This window comes from Sardina pilchardus, chromosome 18 (assembly GCF_963854185.1).
Source record: "Sardina pilchardus chromosome 18, fSarPil1.1, whole genome shotgun sequence".
In the NCBI taxonomy this organism is placed as follows: domain Eukaryota; kingdom Metazoa; phylum Chordata; class Actinopteri; order Clupeiformes; family Clupeidae; genus Sardina; species Sardina pilchardus.
The window spans coordinates 31,456,308-31,481,253 of NC_085011.1; the positions used below are offsets into that span (position 1 = coordinate 31,456,308).

Genomic DNA, 24,946 nt, shown 5'->3' on the forward strand with positions numbered 1-24,946 from the left:
TTAAGTGTATTTTTTGGCCTTTTTGCCTTTATTAGTACAGGACAGTGAAGAGGTAGACAGGAAACAAGTGGGAGAGAGAGATGGGGCGGGATCGGGACATGACCGCAGGCCGGATTCGAACCTGGGTCCCCGTGGGCACTCGGACCCGTAAATGGTATGGACGCTGCAGCCTGCTGTGCCACAGCGCCCCCCAACAGTTACATAGTTCACGCTTTAGATTGGGGGGCTGCATAATTTACTACAAGCAGGTAAGAAGTGGCTTGTTAACTGTTAGCTATATAAGGCGTGTTTCCATCACCCTGGCTCTGGGACTTTTTTGGGGGAAGGTACTTTTGACCGGGCCACGACTGGCCTGGTCCTCTCAGACGTTGTGTCTCCATTACAGTGATGGCCCTGTATAGGGAGGGAGAGTGAAAACCAGCGCCCCAAGCGGTTGCGTTCCTATCGAAGAGCAGCTCCAATGTTAAGTCCCATAGACCGACTTTTCAAATAGATACTACTCAGCTATACCAGCGATCTTATCCACCAAAAATATTTTTCAGTCTTCATACTGTAATAATCTACCAACTGTGAAAATATCAGACCCTATTTCGCCTTAATTAAAAAAAAACGTAATTGCTCGTTTCATTTCATAAATGGACTACAACTACAAGTGACGTGACACCCTTCCACAACGTTAATCGCCTAGCATGGTTTGTTTATTAGCCTGTTAGCTAGTTGGTTAGTTAGTAGACAATCACACTTACTGCCAGCTCTTGTGTGAGTAGGAGCACACAAGTTATCCCAACATAAAGGTAATTACCACGCGGTTTACATCGCTCTCTGTTATTACAAAAATATGTAAAGCCAGCTTGTAGGCTTAGGTTGCGTGTACGAAACCGCTAGCTAGCTAGCTAGCGAACATCACTCATTAGGCTACGGTGCAAAAGTTAGCTAGCCAGGTCGGTTAACAGGCTAAATTAAATGGTTTATTGTGTCCGCAAGTGTGTCTTATTGGTATCACACACAAGCAATGAGGTTAGTTTGTAACAACATACACGTTTAACCACAGCTTCCTAGCTAGCAAACCTTACTAGCCCTTGCCATTAACTTTATATGTACTGTGCTAGCTAGCTCAGTTTACAGGCAAAGTGTAAAAGTGTTATGTGTTTATCATTCCAAAGCCACATCAATAACATCACTCGGTCAGCCTATTTCCATCTGCGGAACATCAACCGTCTCCGCCCATCCCTTACTCCCAACTCCACTGCCATCCTAGTCCACACCATGGTCACATCTCGTCTGGACTATTGCAATTCCCTTCTCTTTGGTCTTCCCCACAAGTACATCCATAAACTCCAACTGGTTCAGAACTCTGCCGCCCGCATCATCACCAGGATCCCATCCATTAATCACATCACACCTGTTCTGCAACAGCTTCACTGGCTTCCGGTAAAATTTCGTGTGGACTTCAAGATTCTGCTCCACACGTTCAAGGCCATTCATAACCTCTCTCCCCCATACATATCTAACCTTCTCCACATCAACACCCCCTCCCGGACACTCAGATCTGCCTCATCCATCAGCCTCACTGTGCCTCCTGCCCGTCTGACCACCATGGGGGCCAGAGCCTTCAGCCGCTCTGCCCCCCGTCTCTGGAATTCCCTCCCACCAAGCATCAGGAACATTGACTCACTCTCCACTTTTAAGTCACACATAAAAACCCACCTTTTTAAACAGGCTTATTCCCTTTAACACTATTTTTATGATCTAGTTTTTTAATTAGGGCCCGAGCACCGAGGTGCGGCCACTGAAAGTGGCTGCACCGTAGGTGCAAGGCCCTATTGTTTCTGCTCAGATTATTAGGGCCCGAGCACCGAGGTGCGGCCACTGGAAGTGGCTGCACCGTAGGTGCAAGGCCCTATTGTTTTTGATCAGATTCTTCTTATTATTCTCTCTTCGTCTTAGCACGTGCGGCCTTTTTACACCAACTTGGCATGCTCCAAAACTCTTGTAATTTGGCAGCTACATGTGGAATTACAGTCGCTACTCAGAGACAGAGCTCTGGCCTAGGGTGTGGCTCAGGGACTCTGTAGCGCCACCTATTGAGCTGTCTGTTGTGGTTGACATATACATGCACGAAAATGAACCAAATTTGGTGGGCATGTGTGTTCTATTAATCTGAACAACTTTTACATTGCGACTCTATAGTGAATCTTAGACAAATTTGAGTTATGATTATCATTATGAATTTTGCACATCATGTATTTTGAAACACTTCTCCTAGACGGTTTATCGAAATCATGTCATATAAGCACTAAAATGATCTTGAGGGGTTGCCCGAGAGGAATTGCGAACAGATTTTTGAATTTTTGAAGTATATTGAAATGGCGAAGGTTTGAATTATGGCGTTTTATTAAGAAACAGGAAGTTGGTGTTATAGGCAGAAAAAAGGTTATGAATTGGATGTAATTTGCAGCTACATGTGGAATTGCTTCTGGTAGTCAGAGACAGAGCTCTGGCCTAAGGTGTGGCTTCGGGACTCTATAGCGCCACCTAGCAGCATGTTATCTGTTGTGGTTGACACAAACATTCACGAAAATGAACCAAATTTGGTGGACTTGTGTGTTATTGCTACTACTAGTCAAAGACATAGCTTTGGCCTAGGGTGTGGCTTAGGAACTCTATAGCGCCACCTAGCACATTGTCTGTTGTGGTTGACACATACATTGATGGAAATGAACCAAATTTGGTGTGCTTGTGTGTTATTGCTATGGGCGAGTCAGAGACAGAGCTCTGGCCTAGGGTGTGGCTGAAGGACTCTATAGCGCCACCTAGCACATTGTCTGTTGTGGTTGACACAAACATTCACGAAAATTAACTAAATTTGGTGGGCTTGTGTGTTATTGCTTTTGCTAGTCAGAAACAGAGCTCTGGCCTAGGGTGTGGCTGAAGGACTCTATAGCGCCACCTAGCGCATTAGCGCCACCTAGCGCATTGTCTGTTCTGGTTGACACAAACATTAACGAAAATTAACCAAATTTGGTGGGCTCGTGTGTTATTATTATAGCTATTCAGAGACAGAGCTCTGGCCGAGGGTGTGGCTTAGGGACTCTATAGCGCCACCTAGTGTGTTACCTGTTGTGGTTGACATACATTCACGAAAATGAATCAAATTTGGTGAGCTTGTTTGTTATTACTGCCGCTAGTCAGAAACAGAGCTTTGGCCTAGGGTGTGGCTTAGGGACTCTATAGCGCCACCTAGCAGATTGTGTGTTGTTGTTGACGCATATATTCAGGAAAATTAACCAAATTTGGTGGGCATGTGTGTTATTGCTATAGCTATTCAGAGACAGCGCTCTGGCCAAGGGTGTCTTAGGGACTGTATAGCGCCACCTAGCGCATTGTCTGTTGTGGTTGACACACACATTCATGAAAATTAACCAAATTTGGTGGGCTTGTGCGTTATTGCTATCGCAAGTCAGAGACAGAGCTCTGGCCTAGGGTGTGGCTTAAGGACTCTATAGCGCCACCTAGCGCATTGTCTGTTGTGGTTGACACACATTTACAAAAATGAACCAAATTTGGTGGGCTTGTGCGTTATTGCTATCGATTGTCAGATTTAGAGATTCTGGCCTAAGGTGTGGCTTCGGGACTCTATAGCGTCACCTAGCAGCATGTTATCTGTTGTGGTTGACACAAACATTCACGAAAATGAACCAAATTTGGTGGGCATGTGTGTTATTGCTATCGCAAGTCAGAGACAGAGCTCTGGCCTAGGGTGTGGCTTAAGGACTCTATAGCGCCACCTAGCGCATTGTCTGTTGTGGTTGACAGACACATTTACGAAAATTAACCAAATTTGGTGGGCTTGTGCGTTATTGCTATCAATTGTCAGATTTAGAGCTCTGGCCTAGAGTGTGGCTTAGGGACTCTAGAGCGCCACCTAGCGTGTTGTCTGTTGTGGTTGACACATCCATTCAGGAAAATTGACAAAATTTGGTGGGCATCTGTGTTGCTCAAGCACATGCCCACCAACACGCACATGTTGCTTTCTTAGATTCCGAAATGTCACAGGTCTCCGCACCGCAGGTGCTCGGGCCCGCCATCGCCGCTTGCGGCTATATTTATTATTATTATTCTTTTTCCGTCTTACCTGTTTTTTTTTTTTCACCAACTTGGCATGCTCTAAAACTCTTGTAATTTGGCAGCCATTTGTAGAATTACAATCGAAACTCAGAGACAGAGCTTTGGCCTAGGGCGTGGCTCAGGGACTCTATAGCGCCACCTATCACGCTGTCTGTTGTGGTTGACACATGCATTCACGAAAATGGCCCAGATTTGGTGGGCATGTGTGTTGTATTAATCTAAACAATTTTTACATTTACACTCTATAGCAAATATTCGAAGAATTTGAGTTATGGTTATGATTATGAATTTTGCACATCATGTATTTTGAAACACTTCTCCTAGACGGTTTATCGAAATCATGTCATATAAGCACTAAAATGATCTTGAGGGGTTGCCCGAGAGGAATTGCGACCAGATTTTTGAATTTCAAAAGTATATCGAAATGGCGAAGGTTTGAATTATGGTGTTTTATTGAGAAACAGGAAGTTGGTGTTATAGGCAGAAAAAAGATTATGAATTGGATGTAATTTGGCAGCTACATGTGGAATTGCTTCAGCTAGTCAGAGACAGAGCTCTGGCCTAAGGTGTGGCTTTGGGACTCTATAGCGCCACCTAGCAGCACATTATATTTTGTGGTTGACACGTACATTCACCAAAATGAACCAAATTTGGTGGACTTGTGTGTTATTGCTATGGCTAGTCAGAGACAGAGCTTTGGCAGAGGGTGTGGCGTAGAGACTCTATAGCGCCACCTAGTGCGTTGTCTGTTGTGGTTGACACAAACATTCACCAAAATTAACCAAATTTGGTGGGCTTGTGTGTTATTGCTATCGGTAGTCAGAGACAGAGCTCTGGCCTAGAGTGTGGCTTAGGGACTCTAGAGCGCCACCTAATGCATTGTCTGTTGTGGTTGACACGTACATTCACCAAAATGAACCAAATTTTATGGGCATGTGTGTTATTGCTATAGTTATTCAGAGACAGAGCTCTGGCCTCGGGTGTGGCTTAAGGACTCTATAGCGCCACCTAGTGCATTGTCTGTTGTGGTTGACACATACATTCACAAAAATGAACCAAATTTGGTTGGCATATGTGTTATTGCTATAGCTATTCAGAGACAGCACTCTGGCCAAGGGTGTCTTCGGGACTGTATAACGCCACCTAGCGCATTGTCTGTTGTGGTTGACACACACATTCACGAAAATGAACCAAATTTGGTGGGCTTGTGCGTTATTGCTATCGATAGTCAGAGATAGAGCTCTGCCCTAGGGTGTGGCTTAGGGACTCTATAGCGCCACCTAGCGCATTGTCTGTGTACGTTCACCCAAATTAACCAAATTTGGTGGGCATGTGTGTTATTGCTATAGTTATTCAGAGACAGAGCTCTGGCCTCGGGTGTGGCTTAGGGACTCTATAGCGCCACCTAGTGCATTGTCTGTTGTGGTTGACACATACATTCACAAAAATGAACCAAATTTGGTTGGCATGTGTTATTGCTATAGCTATTCAGAGACAGCACTCTGGCCAAGGGTGTCTTCGGGACTGTATAACACCACCTAGCGCATTGTCTGTTGTGGTTGACACACACATTCACGAAAATGAACCAAATTTGGTGGGCTTGTGCGTTATTGCTATCGATAGTCAGAGATAGAGCTCTGGCCTAGGGTGTGGCTTAGGAACTCTATAGCGCCACCTAGCGTGTTGTCTTTTGTGGTTGACACATACATTCAGGAAAATTGACCAAATTTGGTGGGCATGTGTGTTGCTCATGCACATGCCCACCAACACGCACATGTTGCTTTGTTAGATTCCGAAATGTCACATGTCTCCGCACCGCAGGTGCTCGGGCCCGCCATCGCCGCTTGCGGCTATATTTATTATTGTTATTGTTATTATTTGTTGTTTTATATTGATTGTTGTTGTAAGGTGTCCTTGAGTGCCATGAAAGGCGCCCCAAATAAAATGTATTATTATTATTATTATTAGGGCCCGAGCACCGAGGTGCGGCCGCTGTAGCAGCGGCTGCACCGTAGGTGCAAGGCCCTATTGCTTCTGCTCAGATTATTATTAGGGCCCGAGCACCGAGGTGCGGCCACTGAAAGTGGCTGCACCATAGGTGCAAGGCCCTATTGTTTTTGCTCAGATTATTATAGTTTTTTCCGTCTTACCTGTTTTTTTTTTTTTACACCAACTTGGCATGCTCTAAAACTCTTGTAATTTGGCAGCCATTTGTAGAATTGCAATCGAAGCTCAGAGACAGAGCTTTGGCCTAGGGTGTGGCTCAGGGACTCTATAGCGCCACCTAGCGCGCTGTCTGTTGTGGTTGACACATACATTCATGGAAATGAACCAAATTTGGTGGACATGTGTGTTGTATGAATCTGAACAAGTTTTACATTTAAACTACATAGTGCATCTTTGAAGAATTTGAGTTATGATTATGATTATGATTTTTGCACATCATGTATTTTGAAACACTTCTCCTAGACGGTTTATCGAAATCATGTCATATAAGCACTAAAATGATCTTGAGGGGTTGCCCGAGAGGAATTGCGAACAGATTTTTGAATTTCAAAAGTATATCGAAATGGCGAAGGTTTGAATTATGGCGTTTTATTATGAAACAGGAAGTTGGTGTTAAAGGCAGAAAAAAGGTTATGAATTGGATGTAATTTGGAAGCTACATGTGGAATTGCTTCTGCTAGTCAGAGACAGAGCTCTGGCCTAAGGTGTGGCTTTGGGACTCTATAGCGCCACCTAGAAGCACGTTATCTGTTGTGGTTCACACGTACATTCATCAAAATGAACCAAATTTGATGGGTATGTGTATTATTGCTATGGCTAGTCAGAGACAGAGCTTTGGCATAGGGTGTGGCGTAGGGACTCTATAGCGCCACCTGTCTGTTGTGGTTGACACAAAAATTCACGAAAATTAACCAAATTTGGTGGGCTTGTGTGTTATTGCTATCGGTAGTCAGAGACAGAGCTCTGGCCTAGAGTGTGGCTTAGGGACTCTAGAGCGCCACCTAATGCATTTTCTGTTGTGGTTGACACGTACATTCAACAAAATGAACCAAATTTGGTGGGCATGTGTGTTATTGCTAAAGTTATTCAGGGACAGAGCTCTGGCATCGGGTGTGGCTTAGGGACTCTATAGCGCCACCTAGTGCATTGTCTGTTGTGGTTGACACATACATTCACGAAAATGAACCAAATTTGGTTGGCATATGTGTTATTGCTATAGCTACTCAGAGACAGCGCTCTGGCCAAGGGTGTCTTAGGGACTGTATAGCGCCACCTAGCGCATTGTCTGTTGTGGTTGACACACACATTCAGGAAAGTGAACCAAATTTGGTGAGCTTGTGCGTTATTGCTATGTCTAGTCAGAGACAGCTCTGGCATAGGGTGTGGCATAGGGACTCTATAGCGCCACCTAGTGCGTTGTCTGTTGCGGTTGACACAAACATTCACGAAAATTAACCAAATTTGGTGGGCTTGTGTGTTATTGCTATCGGTAGTCAGAGACAGATTTCTGGCATAGAGTGTGGCTTAGGGACTCTAGAGCGCCACCTAATGCATTGTCTGTTGTGGTTCACACGTACATTCATCAAAATAAACCAAATTTGATGGGTATGTGTGTTATTGCTATGGCTAGTCAGAGACAGAGCTTTGGCATAGGGTGTGGCGTAGGGACTCTATAGCGCCACCTGTCTTTTGTAGTTGACACAAAAATTCACGAAAATTAACCAAATTTGGTGGGCTTGTGTGTTATTGCTATCGGTAGTCAGAGACAGAGCTCTGGCATAGAGTGTGGCTTAGGGACTCTAGAGCGCCACCTAATGCATTGTCTGTTGTGGTTCACACGTACATTCATCAAAATGAACCAAATTTGATGGGTATGTGTATTATTGCTATGGCTAGTCAGAGACAGAGCTTTGGCATAGGGTGTGGCATAGGGACTCTATAGCGCCACCTGTCTGTTGTGGTTGCATCAAAATGAACCAAATTTGATGGGTATAGTTGATGCTAAAGTTATACAGAGACAGAGCTCTGGCCTCGGGTGTGGCTTAGGGACTCTATAGCGCCACCTAGTGCATTGTCTGTTGTGGTTGATACATACATTCACGAAAATGAACCAAATTTGGTGGGCTTGTGCGTTATTGCTATCAATAGTCAGAGATAGAGCTCTGGCCTAGGGTGTGGCTTAGGGACTCTATAGCGCCACCTAGCGTGTTGTCTGTTGTGGTTGACACATACATTCAGGAAAATTGACCAAATTTGGAGGGCATGTGTGTTGCTCATGCACATGCCCACCAACACGCACATGTTGCTTTGTTAAGTTCCGAAATGTCACAGGTCTCCGCACCGCAGGTGCTCGGGCCCGCCATCGCCGCTTGCGGCTATATTTATTATTATGTCTGTGGAATCTTCTTACAGGTCATGTTTGGCCTTTTTTCACCAACTTGGCATGCTCTAAAACTCTTGAAATTTGGCAGTAAGATGTGGAATTGGTAACGCTACTCAGACACAGAGCTCTGGCCAAGGGTGTGGCTCAGGGACTCTATAGCGCCACCTACCGCGCTGTCTGTTGTGGTTGACACGTGCATGTACGAAAATGAACCAAATTTGGTAGGCAGATGTGTTGCATGAATCTGAACAACTTTCACATTTACACTACATAGTGAATCTTAAACAAATTTGAGTTATGATTATGATTATGATTTTTGCACATCATGTATTTTGAAACACTTCTCCTAGACGGTTTATCGAAATCATGTCATATCAGCACTAAAATCATCTTGAGGGGTTGCCCGAGAGGAATTGCGAACAGATTTTTGAATTTCAAAAGTATATCGAGTTGGCGAAGGTTTGAATTATGGCGTTATATTAAGAAACAGGAAGTTGGTGTTATAGGCAGAAAAAAGGCTATGAATTGGATGTAATTTGGCAGCTACATGTGGAATTGCTTCTGCTAGTCAGAGACAGAGCTCTGGCCTAAGGTGTGGCTTTGGGACTCTATAGCGCCACCTAGCAGCACGTTATCTGTTGTGGTTGACACAAACATTCACGAAAATGAACCAAATTTGGTGGACTTGTGTGTTATTGCTATGGCTAGTCAGAGACAGAGCTTTGGCATAGGGTGTGGCGTAGGGACTCTATAGCGCCACCTACTGTGTTGTCTGTTGTGGTTGACACAAATATTTACGAAAATTAACCAAATTTGGTGGGCTTGTGTGTTATTGCTATCGGTAGTCAGAGACAGAGCTCTGGCCTTGGGTGTGGCTTAGGGACTCTATAGCGCCACCTAGTGCGTAGTCTGTTGTGGTTGACACAAACATTCACGAAAATGAACCAAATTTGGTGGACTTGTGTGTTATTGCTATGGCTAGTCAGAGACAGAGCTTTGGCATAGGGTGTAGCGTAGGGACTCTATAGCGCCACCTAGTGTGTTGTCTCTTGTGGTTGACACAAACATTCACCAAAATGAACAAAATTTGGTGGGCATGTGTGTTATTGCTAAAGTTATTCAGAGACAGAGCTCTGGCCTCGGGTGTGGCTTAGGGACTCTATAGCGCCACCTAGTGCATTGTCTGTTGTGGTTGACACATACATTCACGAAAATGAACCAAATTTGGTTGGCATATGTGTTATTGCTATAGCTATTCAGAAACAGCGCTCGGGCAAGGGTGTCTTAGGGACTGTATAGCACCACCTAGCGCATTGTCTGTTGTGGTTGACACATACATTCACGAAAATGAACCAAATTTGGTGGGCTTGTGCGTTATTGCTATCGATAGTCAGAGATAGAGCTCTGGCCTAGGGTGTGGCTTAGGGACTCTATAGCGCCACCTAGCGCATTGTCTGTTGTGGTTGACACGTACATTCACCCAAATGAACCAAATTTGGTGAGCATGTGTGTTATTGCTATAGTTATTCAGAGACAGAGCTCTGGCCTAGGGTGTGGCTTAGGGACTCTATAGCGCCACCTAGCGTGTTGTCTGTTGTGGTTGACACATACATTCAGGAAAATTGACCAAATTTGGTGGGCATGTGTGTTGCTCATGCACATGCCCACCAACACGCACATGTTGCTTTGATAGATTCCGAAATGTCACAGGTCTCCGCACCGCAGGTGCTCGGGCCCGCCATCGCCGCTTGCGGCTATATTTATTATTATTATGTGTTGGAAAGTGAGTTTTATTGGCATCACACAAGTAACGACAACAGCGAAAAGCTTTGTTTTGACTAGGAGACTGGAAGGACTAGAAGAGTTATTTTGACGAGTAGAGGCTTTAAAAAGACTTTGGTAGAATCAAGTAGATCGTCTTCTGCTTCTCATGTTGTGAAAAAATCCTTTAGCAAGTAGTAGCAACTCCTCACTTCAAATTTCGAGGTTGTTTGTCGTGATATGCTGATGTCACTGCGACAGCCAATCTGCGCAAGGTAGCCACTAGTACCGCCCAGCGACTCTACCGGGCCGTTTTTAGTACCTACCCTCCATCAGGTACTCCTTTAGTTCCTGTAAATGGCCCTGAAGACGGCCCTGTCGGAACTTCCCGGTCAGTGGAGACACGCGCACACGGCGAAGTCCCTGAAAAACAGCCCGATAGTTCCGATAGTGGAAACACGCCTATAGTTCTCGCTTTAGATTGGGGGGCTGCAGAATTTACTACAAGTAGGTAAGAAATGTCTTTTTTCACCATTAACAAGCTGCTTGTTAACACTTACAAGCTGCACGTTAACTGTTAACAAATATGCTTGTAAGCATCTTTAAATGCTGCTTATTAACACTTACAAGCTGTATGTTAACAGTTAGTTAATGTTATTAAAGGATAACAACAGTTAACTAACTGTTAGTAACTAGTTGTTAACTGCTTATTATGCACTGTTAATAGCTAATAAGCACATGTTATTCTAAAGCGTTACCGACAAACCTCTCACGTTTCAATGCGTGCACTCACTCGGCAACTTTTATAGCCCAATGCATTCATTAGGATCCAAACAGAGATGAAGTTAGAAGCGACCAAACACCTCCATGTTTTCCCTATTAAAATACAGTTACACGAGTAGTCACACGACCAAGTATGGTGAGACAAAATAAAACGTGGTGCATTTCTAAGCAGGTAAAAGGGATAACTACACTGCTCAAAAAAATAAAGGGAACACTGGTTCATAGGAGTATAGCATCAAGTCAGTCACACTTGTGATATATTGATTTGGCCAGTTATGTAACAGAGGTGGTTTGTGAATCAGGTTGACCTGCTTTGATGTCAACAAAATGTTCTACAGTTGTACTAGAGGGCCAACTGTGAGACGACCCCCAAAACAGGAATGTTTTTACAGGTGGTGGCACCTGGTAACTTTTCCATCTGTGGAGGAGTTGTTTTAACTTTCACTTCTATCACAAAAAACATTTTCAATCAAAGAAAAAAGGTGTTCAAAGGCATTTTTTTGAGTCTCAATTTTTTTTTGCATTCAAATACTTTTTTTTTCTTTGATTGAATGTGTTTTCTTTGACAGAAGAGAATGTTTTTTTGATTGAAGATATATTTTTTGATTGAAGCACACTTTTTAGCCTGACGAGCCAGACCCACATCAAGATGTAGGGTCTGGACACTCACCGTAGACAGGGCTCAATCAGAGGGGTGGGATAAACAGTTGTCTTTAAAATTCCCTCCCCGCAATAGGATAACGCTAAACGAACCATCTTCTTGTTTTCAAGTAGCAGGATGCGTAACCTTCCCTCTCCACGCAATAGGATAACGCTAAACGAATCATCTTCTTGTTTTTAAATAACAGGATGCGTTACCGTCGCAACTTCTAGTCGCATGTCAGTCACCATTATGTTAAGCCCACCCACCGACTCTATACACGCTGTGATTGGCCCGCTGGTGCTTCGGGTTCTCAGCTCCCTGGCTCTATGGATTGTGCCTAGACTGCCCCGCCAGCCAAATTACATTTGCTGCAGCTAGGGGCGTCTAGATTTCTAGGCTACACTTTTTTACGATTGAATAATAAAGACACAAATCTACCTCCATATGCACTCAGTAGTGTGGGAGAAGGTGTGGTCTGGCGCTTGATCCAAAAATCGCTATATTATACCCTCTAAAAATCATTACGCCACTGACCAAGATAAACCTTGCCTAGTGATAGGCGCATGTAAAGCACAGCTGAAGATGCGGTCACAAGTAAGCAGTCATTAGGAAGCAGTCCCAAACAACTAGTCTGCTGGATAGATATCTTTAGGATTTTTATTCAGTCATTATTGGGGTAATGGTTGCTTTTTTTTCGATTGTACCCCTTTTCAATCAATAGTGAAAGTAAATAACAGTATAGAACTGTATGGCCCCACGGTGATGATAGTTTCACTTTGCCTTTGAGTTCAAATAATAGGCAAGTACAGAATGCATGTAGTCACAAATAGGTTTCAGTAAAGCAAGGTCTTGCATGCAAGCTGATTCCTTCAAATGCGCCACTGACTGGCAAAATAACAATCACTGTTTGAAGTTAAGCTGCTTGCTGTTGAAGGGAATGACAGATCTCTCATTAGTTGAAAGGATGTTACGCCCAAAACACACCCATGACTGAACAATAACGTTTTTTAACAATGCACACCAAATGTGGATGACTGTCACTGGACACACCCCTAAATGTACCTATTGAAGTTTCTTGCTACTGACCATGCGTTTCTGATCGCCAAGGTTGAGCCCTAAAATAGTTGAGATCGTTGGATGTAACATGGCCTTTATTTCAAATATTAAATTTTCTGTTAAAATTAGTATACTGCACCTATTCACATTGTATTATTCATCCTGCCACTACATCTCTCTTCCTTTCAGGGATATCAAACCTGATAATATCCTACTGGATGAACAAGGTAAGGCTGTCCAAATCCAAGCTGAAAGTGTTTTTTATTTGGAAACTATGCAGTGTGTGATAAATGTTGTAACTGTACTTCATTTTGTCATTCTAAATAGCTGTCCATTGATTTTAATAGTCATTTTTAACTGTAACTGTAACTGGAGACAAATAATATTTAGCTAAATTAATTGCATGTAGACGAAACATATACAGTCAACTCCAAAAGTATTGGAACACATGCTAAAGTTGACCATATAAAAAAATATTTTGGATATTGATCATAATGCTTTGAATGAAAAAATGAGGACATATTCAACCTTTAAGGACATCAATTTTCTTTGTGAATGAATAATGTATTGTAAATAAATAAATGTTTTCCATAAAATACAGGGGTCATAAGTATTGGAACGCCTATGTGTTAAAATTCCCATAGAGGCTAGCAGATTTGTATTTGTTTTATTTTAAATGCCAGTTATTTCATGTATCCAGAACGCTATGCACCCTGATAAAGTCCCCATGGCCTTTGGAATTAAAATAACCCAACATCAACATATATCCTTCACCATACCATGAGATTGGCATGGTTTTATTTCAGTTAGCCTATTAGCTGTTTTCATTCTCATTGAGCGCAATGCAATTCAAACCAGTTATTGCACATAGGCCTAGCCTACACAAAGAGAGAAGGACTTATGGCTATTGGAACAGTCCACTCGATTGCCTGTTTCTGTAGCCTAAGCCAAGATGGCCATTCATCTTTCTTTCTTTGATTCTTTAAATGTAAACCTTTAGCCTATTACTTATTAGGCTATTATTATTATTAGGCTACAATTTATCATCATCATTATTAAGTTTACTGCAGGAGCATCTGTAGCCAATGTGTTTGAGGACTGCCAAACCCTTTTGCAGATCTCCTCTTCGGGGTTTGTTTGTTTGTTTGTCTGTTTGTTTGCAAGATAACTTGAAAACGTATGGATGGATTTCGAGGAAATTTTCAGGAAAGGTCTGAAATGACCCAAGGAAGAAACAAATTAATTGGGGGTGATCCAGATCACCGTCTGGATAAAGGAGGCACTTGGCAGAGGTCTGCGCTCTTGCAGTGCTTTTAGTTTTGGACAATTTGTGCTTTAACGTAATTCAACTTAATATAACCTAACTTATTTAAACTAACTAGCATTTAAGACTGATGGGGCATCATTGGTGTATGATTTTCTGCATTAGCCTATGAAGTTTTGTGTGTTTATCATGCATCGGGAAATGTCATTGCGCAACTATTCAAGTAAACTTCTCAAACTTCTGTTCTTCTCTCTAACGAAAAAGAACATTTTGAGACGTCTGTTGAATTGGAACTTCTTAGCTTAATTATTTCTTTCTGTCTGTCTGAAGCTGTTGGGATCATATCGCCGCTGTAGACACCCCATCCCCTGCACTATTTTTTCTCGAATCTGCATGATCTCATTTTTGGAAATCCGCTGTAGGACGGAAAACTTTAATCCATGCAAGTGATGAATACTTGGGAACGGCTTATTGTTAAATAAGCATGGGCCCTACTACTGTAAGTACAGTTACAGTCAATAAGTGTCTGCTTCAATAATTTACATTATTTGGAGAACCCTAGTACCATCTCCAAACTGAAGGTCAAGTTCCATATAGCCTAACGGGGGATGTCATGTCATGTTTATTCCATAAATAAGCCCGATGTATTAACCCCTTTAGACAAACATTTTTAAGAGATGTAAACATTTGGATGACTAATAACTTCCTGCTTTTGATAAAACAGAAGTTAATGGTTTTAAGTCCTAAAAAGATTAGGGATATCCTATCCTAATCACAGGTTACATATAGTGATCTCTCACTGACCCCATCCACAAGTGTTACAAATCTAGGAAGTCTAAGAACTTTCACTAAATAATCACATAAAACGGATCACCTGTCAGGGTTGCGACACAGACTGAAGACCCAAATGCAGGACAGGAACCCGAACTGAACTCAAACTTGACTTTACTGACAATATCACCAACAGAACAACCGTGACGTAGGCTACATAAACACAAAACACCAAACCATGACAGAGCCACTGGACCGACGACGATGCCTGAACGTGACCAAACAAATCGACAATCACTGGATCACCAGATCAAGACACACGGTCCATCCAGGCCTAGCCTACCACAATACCAAACCGCAAAGCTCATCTACTACGGTTCGAGTTGAGCAGTTGACATCACAGCTTACAAACGTTACAAGTGGAAGAGAAAATCGCAATGTAAGAAGTCGGAAATAAACTCACCCTTGACCAGGTGACCACACTCATCGAGAGAAGTATGGCCTACTTCGAGGACCTTTCTGCCAGTAACATCGGAGCGTTCTACACTGACCCCGGATATCTCCCCGGAGGTAGTGGATACGTCTGGAGGGGCATTTCGGGCTTGTGATTACGGGAATAGCGCTGTTCTCGCGTGGAACGTGCGGCCGAAATGGATCCTCAAACTTCCATCAATTAGGCCTAGACAATGATTTGAAACCGGCAAGATCATGTATCCATCAATGACACTTGAACGGTAGTAGAGACCTCTTTTTCACATTTTACAACTAAGAGCGGAGGTAAGACTTTATTAATCCCTCCTCATGGAAATCGTGAAGTAAAGTTGAAACTGACTTGATTGCTAAGCTAGGTCCACCATAAATTCCTGTTTGTTGACATTAGCAGTCTATGCTGTAGGCCTAATTAAACTGACAGAGCCGAGTTCCTCCAGCGAGTGACGCCATGGGAGTTTATTCTCCCGTAGCCTATGCTGCGACGGTATAGGATATAAGGACTACTTCACGACGAACAGTGGGGAGGGAAAAGTAACAAACATTTTGAGGGTTGGAACTCCAAGCACCACAACACACCATGAAGATTCTAACATCCTTCATGTTCTTTCTTTTGTTTTCTTCCTCTGGCCTACCAAAAGTGAATTCACGATGTTGTGGGTTTGGGAGCCACAACAAGGGTGGGAAACTGTATGTTATATGTATTTTTTCGTCTTTTTTTATTTTATTTTCCTTTCTAAAATCAGTGACAGTATATTTTGATCATTTAGAGATATTTACAGATAATACCAAGATGTTTCAACCATTATGGCAGACTTGATCATAAACTTGTGGAATGTCAAAGGCCTAGGAAACCCCATTATAAGAGCGAAAAAATTATCAGCTTTAAAAAAAAGTAAGGTACAGGTAGCTTTCTTGTCAGAGATACAACATCTAAGACTACAGAGTGATTGGGTTGGTCAAGTGTAGCCTACGCCTCTTCATACAAAAGTCACAGTAGGGGAACTGCAATTCTAATTAACAAAAACACCATTGATTCAAATGGCAGGTATGTTTTGATATCAGGTTTTATTAATGGAACACCTACTACTTTTCTAAATGTATACGCCCCTAACACTGATGAGCCTACATTTATGTCAGATATGGTCTTGCTGTTTAATGAAAATTGTGATGGTTTTGGGGTGATAGGTGGAGACCTTAACTGTGCATTAAATCAGAAATTAGACAAATCTATACAGACTAAGAGTAACAAACCAAAGACCATAAGAGTACTCCAAGGTTTATGTTTAGAAAGTGGCCTAGTCGACGTGTGGCGAGAATTGAACCCCAAGGCTAAAGATTACACTTACTTTTCAAATGCTAATGCCTCATACTCTAGAATCGACTATTTTTTCATTTATTCCAAACATATGCATATGGTAAAAAAGTGTGGTATCAACCCAATCACTCTGTCAGACCACGCCAAAATTGACTTGACTGTTCAGTTAAATAAAGATAAACCTATTTTCAAACAATGGAGATTCAACAACTCCCTGCTTGGAGACGATATATTCAAATCAAAAATGAAACAGTGGATTAAAAATTATATAGATGAAAACAACCACCCTAACATGGACCCAAATATAATCTGGGAAGCCGCCAAAGCGACTTTAAGAGGGAATATTTTATCCTATACCTCATTCAAGAAGAGAGAAGATATCGCACAAACAAAAGAGTTAGAAAAAGAAGTTGAAAGATGTGAAATACTCCACAAAACCGCAACAACAGAAGACAACTGGAAACAGTTAGTCACTGCCAGAGCTAAATTAAATCTTAAGACCACAAATGAAATCATGCAAAAAATTAACTATGTTAGACAAAAAAACTATGAATTTGGTAACAAACCTAGCAAACTATTAGCTCATCAATTAAAGAAAGAACAAGCAGAAAGGACTATCAAAGCAATCCGAGCCCAGGGAAATATCACATACTGCCCAAAATAAATTAATCAGTCATTCCAAGAATATTATAACGAATTATACAAATCTCAAAGTCATTACACACAGGATGAATTAGATCAGTATTTAGATAACATTAAAATGCCACAGCTATCCGAATCAGATCAGCAGGATCTCAACGCCCCCTTTACAGAACAGGAAATGCTAGCAGTTATTAACTCCATTCCTACAAATAAAAGTCCAGGACCAGATGGCATTTCAGCACAACTATATAAAGAATTTTGGAACGAGCTCAAGCCTATTTTTATGAAGATGATTAATAATTTTGATTGCAACAAAGTACTCCCCCAAACAATGAGCTTGGCAAATATCACTGTAATACATAAATGTGGCAAAGACCCCTTGGACTGTTCATCTTATAGACCCATAAGTCTTTTAGATCATGACTACAAGATTATTACTAAAGCATTAGCGAAAAGACTTGAAACCATCATGCCTAAAGTTATCAACCCAGACCAAGCAGGATTTATTAAAGGAAGATACTCCACCGACAACATTAGAAGGTTGTTGAATATAACTAATTACTTGAATGTGAACCAAAGGCCTTCTCTGCTTCTATCCTTGGATGCAGAGAAGGCCTTCGATAGAGTCGAGTGGAACTTCCTCTTCAGCGTATTGTATTAGTTAAACATGGGAGATAACTTTATTGAGTGGATCAAAACAATCTACCAAGCTCCGAGAGCAGCAGTTATTACTAACGGTTTGACATCAGTCCCGTTCAACTTGAGGAGAGGTACGAGACAAGGGTGTCCGCTGTCAACCTCATTGTTTGCAAAGTGATTGAGACATTAGCAACATCTGTACGAGATAACATCAACATAAAAGGAGTACACATTAGTGAAGACAATCATAAATTATCTTTATATGCTGATGACATAGTCTTATATATTGAGCAACCAGAACATTCTTTACCACACCTATATAACACAATTGAACAATTTGGGAAATTCTCAGGATATAAGATAAATTACAATAAATCTAATGCATGTCTTTTACATATGAACCCAACAGAAAAAATGCAAAAATTATATCCATTTAAATGGTCACCAGATGGTTTCAAATATTTAGGAGTACACTTCACACCACAAGTAGCTGATTTATTTAAAAAGAACTACACTCCCCTTACTAATGACATCAACAACGATCTAAGTAGATGGGCCAAACTACCTCTATCTCTTTTAGGGAGGATAAACGTCATCAGAATGAATATTCTTCCGAGACTGAACTTTCTCTTTCAAAATGTACCTTGCTACTTGTCCGTAATATTCTTTAAAAAGTTGAACAGTCATATTTCAAAATTTATATGGTCCAATAAGAAACCAAGGATCAAACTACTGACCCTAATGAAACCTGAGCCCAAGGGTGGTCTAGGTCTTCCCAATTTCCAACACTACTATTGGTCAGCCCAACTGAGAAACATACTATCATGGTCACTGGGAAGACCAGACTCCCATTGGGTACAAGTAGAAGCAGGATATGTTGACCCGATACCTCTAGACTCTCTTATATTTATCAAAAATTTTAAAAAGATAAAAAACATGGGGCAATATTTTACTGTTGTGAATACACTGTCTGTTTGGCGAGACTGTTTGAGAAAAGTGGGCACTACTAAATGCATTTCTGTATACTCATCTATTCATCAAAACCCTGATTTAAAACAATATTTGCATTTAACTGACCAATGGAGACACTTGGGGATATCTCAACTTAAAGATATGTTTAATAAAAACTGGAAACTTAAAACATTCCAAGAACTAAGTGGAGAATTTAATCTACCTAATTCAGATTTTCTCAAATATATGCAGATCCAGAGCATTATAAAATCACTGATTAAAGAAGACAAGTTACATTTCGAATTGACTGAACTGGAAGAGAATCTAATCATACCATATACTATCAAAGGCCAAATTAGTAAACTATATAACATTTTGAATCAGAGATGCCAAACTGTTTTCCCAGCCCCTTTGAAGATCTGGGAAACTGACTTATCTACGAAACTTGATGAAAATAGCTGGCAAAATATATGTGAACGAATTTTCTTCCCATTTACAAGCAATAAGATTAAAGAAACAAACTTCAAATTTATTCATAAACTCTATCTCACTCCTAGGAAAATGCATAACATTTCTAAAGAAAACTCACCAAACTGTCCAAGATGCAAAATCAAGGAAGGTACATTTCTACACATGTTCTGGAACTGCGATAAATTGAACAATTTCTGGAAGATGATTCACTCATTTACAAAAGCTGTACTGGAATTAGATTTTGAGATGTCCCCATGCGTCTATCTACTTAACGACATAAGCAGTCGCCACTTGGACCAAAAGAAATGCAGACTGTTGATTTCCATCACACACTTTGCAAAGAAATGTGTTCTTCTCTGGTGGAAAAATGAACTTGCACCAACATTTAATATGTTCACAGAACAGATCTTTCAATTTCTTCCCCTGGAAAAGATAACACTTGAAAACCACAATATGGGTGAACTATTCCATGACCTTTGGAATCCACTTCTTTTCCATTTGGAAAAGCATGGGACATGAACATCTTCCAATCTAGACACTCCAAGGCGTACATAATGGACTGAAGTTTAACCTCATCTCTGTGATCTGTTAATATACTGGTTGTTTAAGTTTTTTTTTTGTACTATTTTTTATTATTTATTTTTTGTTATTTACTGTTGTCTCTTTTTATTTTTCCTTTTGTGTGTATTTGTGATATTGCTACAGGTGTGTGTGTGTAAGCATGCATGGGCATGTAGGTAACTACATGCCCACGCATGGTGTGAGTGAGCGTGTGCGTGAGGAGGAAGAAGGTGAGATGGGGACGTAGAGCACTAAAAAAAAAAAAAATCTATTCATGAGATCCATTGAAACTTTTAATACAAATTTATAAATTGACCCTTCTGCGATTGATTGAAAAATAAAAAGATGTAAACACAAACCATGACAGTACCCCCCCCCCCCCCCCCCAAACCCAAACAAAGTCCGAACAGGGCGGGTGGAGGGGGGCCGGAGGCGGGAGCCCTCTGGTCAGCCAGCTCCGGAGGACGGGCCGGGTGCCGGACAGAGCGTCGGAGTCACTCAGGAGGGCGGCCACGCCGCAGGGCCGAGCGTCGGGACGGCTCGGGAGGGCGGCCAGGACTAGGGACTCAAAGGCGCTAGAGAGCGCAGGGACTCGGGACTCAGAGGTGCTGGAGAGTGCGGGGACTCGGGACTCAAAGGCGCTGGAACCGGCGGCACTGGAGAGCGCGGGGCTGGAACCGGCGGCGCAGAGCGTGGGGCTGGAACCGGCGGCACCGGCCCAGTCGACCACTCATCCTTGGTCCACCACTCGTCCTCGGCCAGGGGGATCGTCCTCCAGCGCTCCCTGGAAGGTCGCCAGATTGCCAGTCGCGATCCCCGAAAGCAGGGGCGTTTCTAGACTTTAAGGACAACCTGGGCTTAGCCCCTAGTGTCAATGTGCGCGCGCAGCGCGCGCCGAATTTTTTTTTTAAGGGGACATTAAGGGGTGCGCGAAATGAAGAAGGCAATGGAGGATCTACAGTAGCCTATTAAATTATAATGTTATAATCCTACATTGTATTTTTTTACAAGGAACACAAGATAGCCTACTTATAGGAAGAGCACTATTGAGAGAAAAATTAGGCTTATCTGACTACAGCTGTTACAACTACCCATACGCTTATACTATCCAGAGACACACTACAGTGTACTACCAGTGGATGACAAGGAGTCTGAGTAGATATAGCATATCCTATTGTAGGTCTAAATCAAAACAAACAATTTTCCTTTTCGAAGTTGAACTTTTAAGCCTAGCCTACTCATCTGCTCCTCTCAGAATGTGTGTAGACAAACACATAGTCCTACCAACGATTCATATCAAGCATCTGCCATGGCTATATGACAAACAGGGGTCTGAATACAACCTCTGATATGAAAAATAAATTATTTTGAAGTGGGGGAAATGGGGAGGTATGAAAAAATGCAGAAATGTGATGTTATTTCAAAAAGGATTTCTCGTGATTACCGCTAATTATACAGATACATTCTATACGCCATTGGAATCAGTAGGATCTCCTGTTTATTTTGATATGCAGTTTGCCATAGGGCAGTAACGAAATCATGAGATATTTCACAGAGAAGAATTGGTATGGCGCAGAACTGCATGTGACATTCATTTTTGTATGTAACTGTAATTTCGCGAACCTGGTATCTCGCGAACCGCTCACCATAGAAACTAGTGGCTAGTGCCACTGTAAAGGTCAGGTTACGTAGTTTCATATGATATGCCTGTTATTTCTATGCGAAAATATCTCGCAGCAATATTACCGAAAAGAATGTGTGCGGCCGCGGCTGCATGGTGCGTCTCTCGGAGAAGGCAGAGAGAGTCGGCCGGCGGCGCGATGGTAATAATCTTCTCGCGGCCCGGTACCCATAGATTGAGAAACAAACACTGGGCTAGCCCATGTAGAAACGTGTAGCCAGTGTTGTATTGTGATGCCAATCGATAGCTTGCTTAGCCTACTACTAGTGGTGCTCAACATTTAGCACCAGGCAAATGCTGGTTGATTTTGAAAGTGGCTGATAGATTCAAGCATTAAAAATTTTACCCCGGGCTCGGCTCAAATTACCCCGGGCTGAAGCCCCGGTAAAATCGGCTGGTGACGCCACTGCCCGAAAGGGATCCCAGGGATCCCTCTCGGGGCTGGCAAAGCAGACGTCCTCCCAAGGAGCATATAAGCCAAAATCGCTGTACCTGCCTGCTGGTTCGTTGTATGGCCTCGTCATTCTGTCAGGGTTGCGACACAGACTGAAGACCCCCCCCCATCTCTACACTGAGTCATCTGCTTTAGACACTGTACCACTGATCAATGTGCTAATATCCAGTCAGTAGCTTAGGCCTATTTCTATTCAATATTGTTTAATGAACATTAAACTAACAACAGCATAGCACAATTTTAGTCACAAGAGACACAACCACTTTGTCATTTTTGGTTAGGCTCCTGTCCTATCCTTTGTTGCGTTTTGTGTCCACTCTGGTGATTACAGGGCTCCGCTATAGTCACAGTTGAGATCGCTACTCCGGGTGTGTACCCTTTTAGATAACAGTGAATCCCTCAATCTATGAATCCCTCACTATGTGAATCCTTCACTATGTGAATCCCTCAACAGGTGAATCCCTCACTAAAAAGGTTGGTGTGTGCGTATAAACCTTTTAGATTTTCAGTGAATCCCTCACTATATGAATCCCTCACTTTTGTGAATCCCTCAATATGTGAATCCCTCACTTTGTGAAACCCTCACGAATCTCTCACTAGGCAAATCCCTCACTTTCTAAAAAGGTCTGTGTGTGTATAATATCTTTAGCTTGTTTCCCCTTTTCGACTTTGTGAGGCAACTGCTCTGCGAAAAACGGGAAATAATTATCTGTGTCGTATCTGTTGCATCTGTCGACGGGTTTAGGATGCACGAAAGGACTGATACAAGGGAGAGGCTCTCTCCCTTTATGAATCAAAATCCTTAATCAGGAGTTCAGGGTCAACAAGTAGATATTATACAGGAGGCTCTCCATATATCTATTTCATGTTAACCCTATTAACTGCAATCGTGCTTGTAATTCACCTTTGGTTAAGCCCCACCCCCCTTAGTTATTGTTGCGAAGTCCGACAGTCTAACCGGAGCTCAGGCCGGAGTTCAATGGAGGCCGTATGCCCGTCTGTAAAAGTTACAATCCATGAGGCTTTTTTACAGAGCCACGGAACTGTATTTAATTTAGAATGTGTTGAACACCAGTACGACATGGAAACACATGAATACAAATTAATATCTAGGTTTGTTGCGTGACATACTTAAGACAGGGGGCGAATGGGACTCACTGATTTTAGCTGTGCTAGATAGACTTGCCTGCAAGGACACCGGGTTATGTCATGTAAGGAACTGGTACTGCAAATAAACGGAAACATAGTCTACATTGCAAACTGACTTCAACTTTATTAATGTATGGTGAATAAATGTTACACTACTGTGCAGTGTGCACAGACCCAAGCTTTTCTGAGGCGAGCATGTTAGCAGCGGTTAGCTAACTATGCTAACATTAGTTATCTACGAGTCTCCTCTAAATGACAATCATATTATACACGATGCTGACAGTGCTGAGAACATTCTTGTTTATCTTACTTATATCCTTGTTTATCTTACTTACATTAAGTTGACTGTGTGGCTTAATCCACAGATGTGGTGGAGCTGTTTCATTACGGTTTGCTACGGAGTAAACCTTAGCTTAAAATAGGGGATAGCTGGGAGGAGAGACTTTAATCTAATTTAATATAATTACAAAAAATATACAATCAAGATTGAAAGCCATCACTCTGTGTATCGGTGTTGCGTTAATCCCACACATTTCGTTTGGCTGTCCTTTTTCAATTTACATCACTATAAAATCTTATAAAACCGGGGAAAAATCACAGCTCCCAATGCATTTCTATGAAGCCATAACGTGAAACTGTCGGACCCTATCTTCATGTGCGGAGCTACTGCACTGCCATTGCCTCATCCGCGTTCAATAGGCGGGACTTAGCCAAAGGTGAATTATGTGATTCTCTTGTTATAGTGGGACTGGGCTATTTACTGCATAAACTAATCTGTGACAATGATTTCTAAAAGTCTTCCTCCTGTTACAAAGTCAATGGAGTGACAAAGGGGACCTATTCCTCGTGGTCACAGAAAGATTCAACCATATATAACTGTTCTAGTGACAGACTTCTATGATATAGAAGACAACTATAGTAAATCTAATTTGGGATTGGGAATTCAGATAATATTCTCCTTGTGACGAGGGTGAATAGTTGGGGTTAAGGGGGTCCTAGGTTCCTAATTGTAAGTTGTGTAACACGGCTGGGGGAAACAGGTTCCTTTATCCCACCGGAAACATGCAACAAACTTAATCTAATTCTATTAACAGGGCCAAGTGATTCAATATGGGCTTTTTCTAGAACAAATCTGTATAGCACTCATGGCATATTATAACAGATCTAATTGATAATTTGTACTCCGTTTTTACATACATTAGTTACTAAAAACAGATTTCCGTATCTTTGCTTGTGTGATGTGCATTTGGACCTGTTAAAGGCCCCCGAACTTTATTCTTTACAGAAACACGCCCGCTAAATAAAGCCCAGTTGGTTTTGTGACCGCATCGGTGCATAGGACTTTCCTTCCTAAATACACAGCTTAGTTCGCTACTCCAGTGTATGTCAGTGCATTGCGCAGTAAGTGTTTGCCCATTAACAGTGTCTTAGAAAGTAAGCAAACGGACAATCTTACCAGCTTCCCGCCTGGTCTCCTCTGTAGGCGTGCGCCTCTTGCAAGAAGTTCAGCATTCTCGTTGACACAGGGGAGGCAAAGAAAACTCAAAAGGACTCTGACTCTATTTAATAAGAAAAAAATCTTCTTGCTCTCAGTAGGTGAAGTCCCGAAGGGGTGGTGGAGAGCTCTGCCCAGAGCCCCGGTATAGGGACGCTTTTGTATTTCCCCAGCTGAACCTCAATCTATCACCTTTTATCACAGTCAGCTGTTTGTCTATCTCTTGTTTCTTTTTCTGGTGGCTTCCCACAACTTTTCACACTTAAAGTTCGGACACAGCACACGGATGTTGCCTATACA

The 24,946-nt window shown here is 42.1% G+C and overlaps 1 protein-coding gene across 1 annotated transcript in view; it reads left to right on the forward strand.

The window, feature by feature from the left end:
- LOC134064340 (serine/threonine-protein kinase 32C-like) overlaps positions 1-24,946 on the forward strand; it is a 247,095-nt gene that overhangs the window by 169,294 nt on the left and 52,855 nt on the right. The window contains exon 5 of the mRNA XM_062520260.1: positions 12,951-12,988. Within this exon, the coding sequence (XP_062376244.1) occupies positions 12,951-12,988 (38 nt within the window). The remainder of the gene's footprint in view (positions 1-12,950; positions 12,989-24,946) is intronic.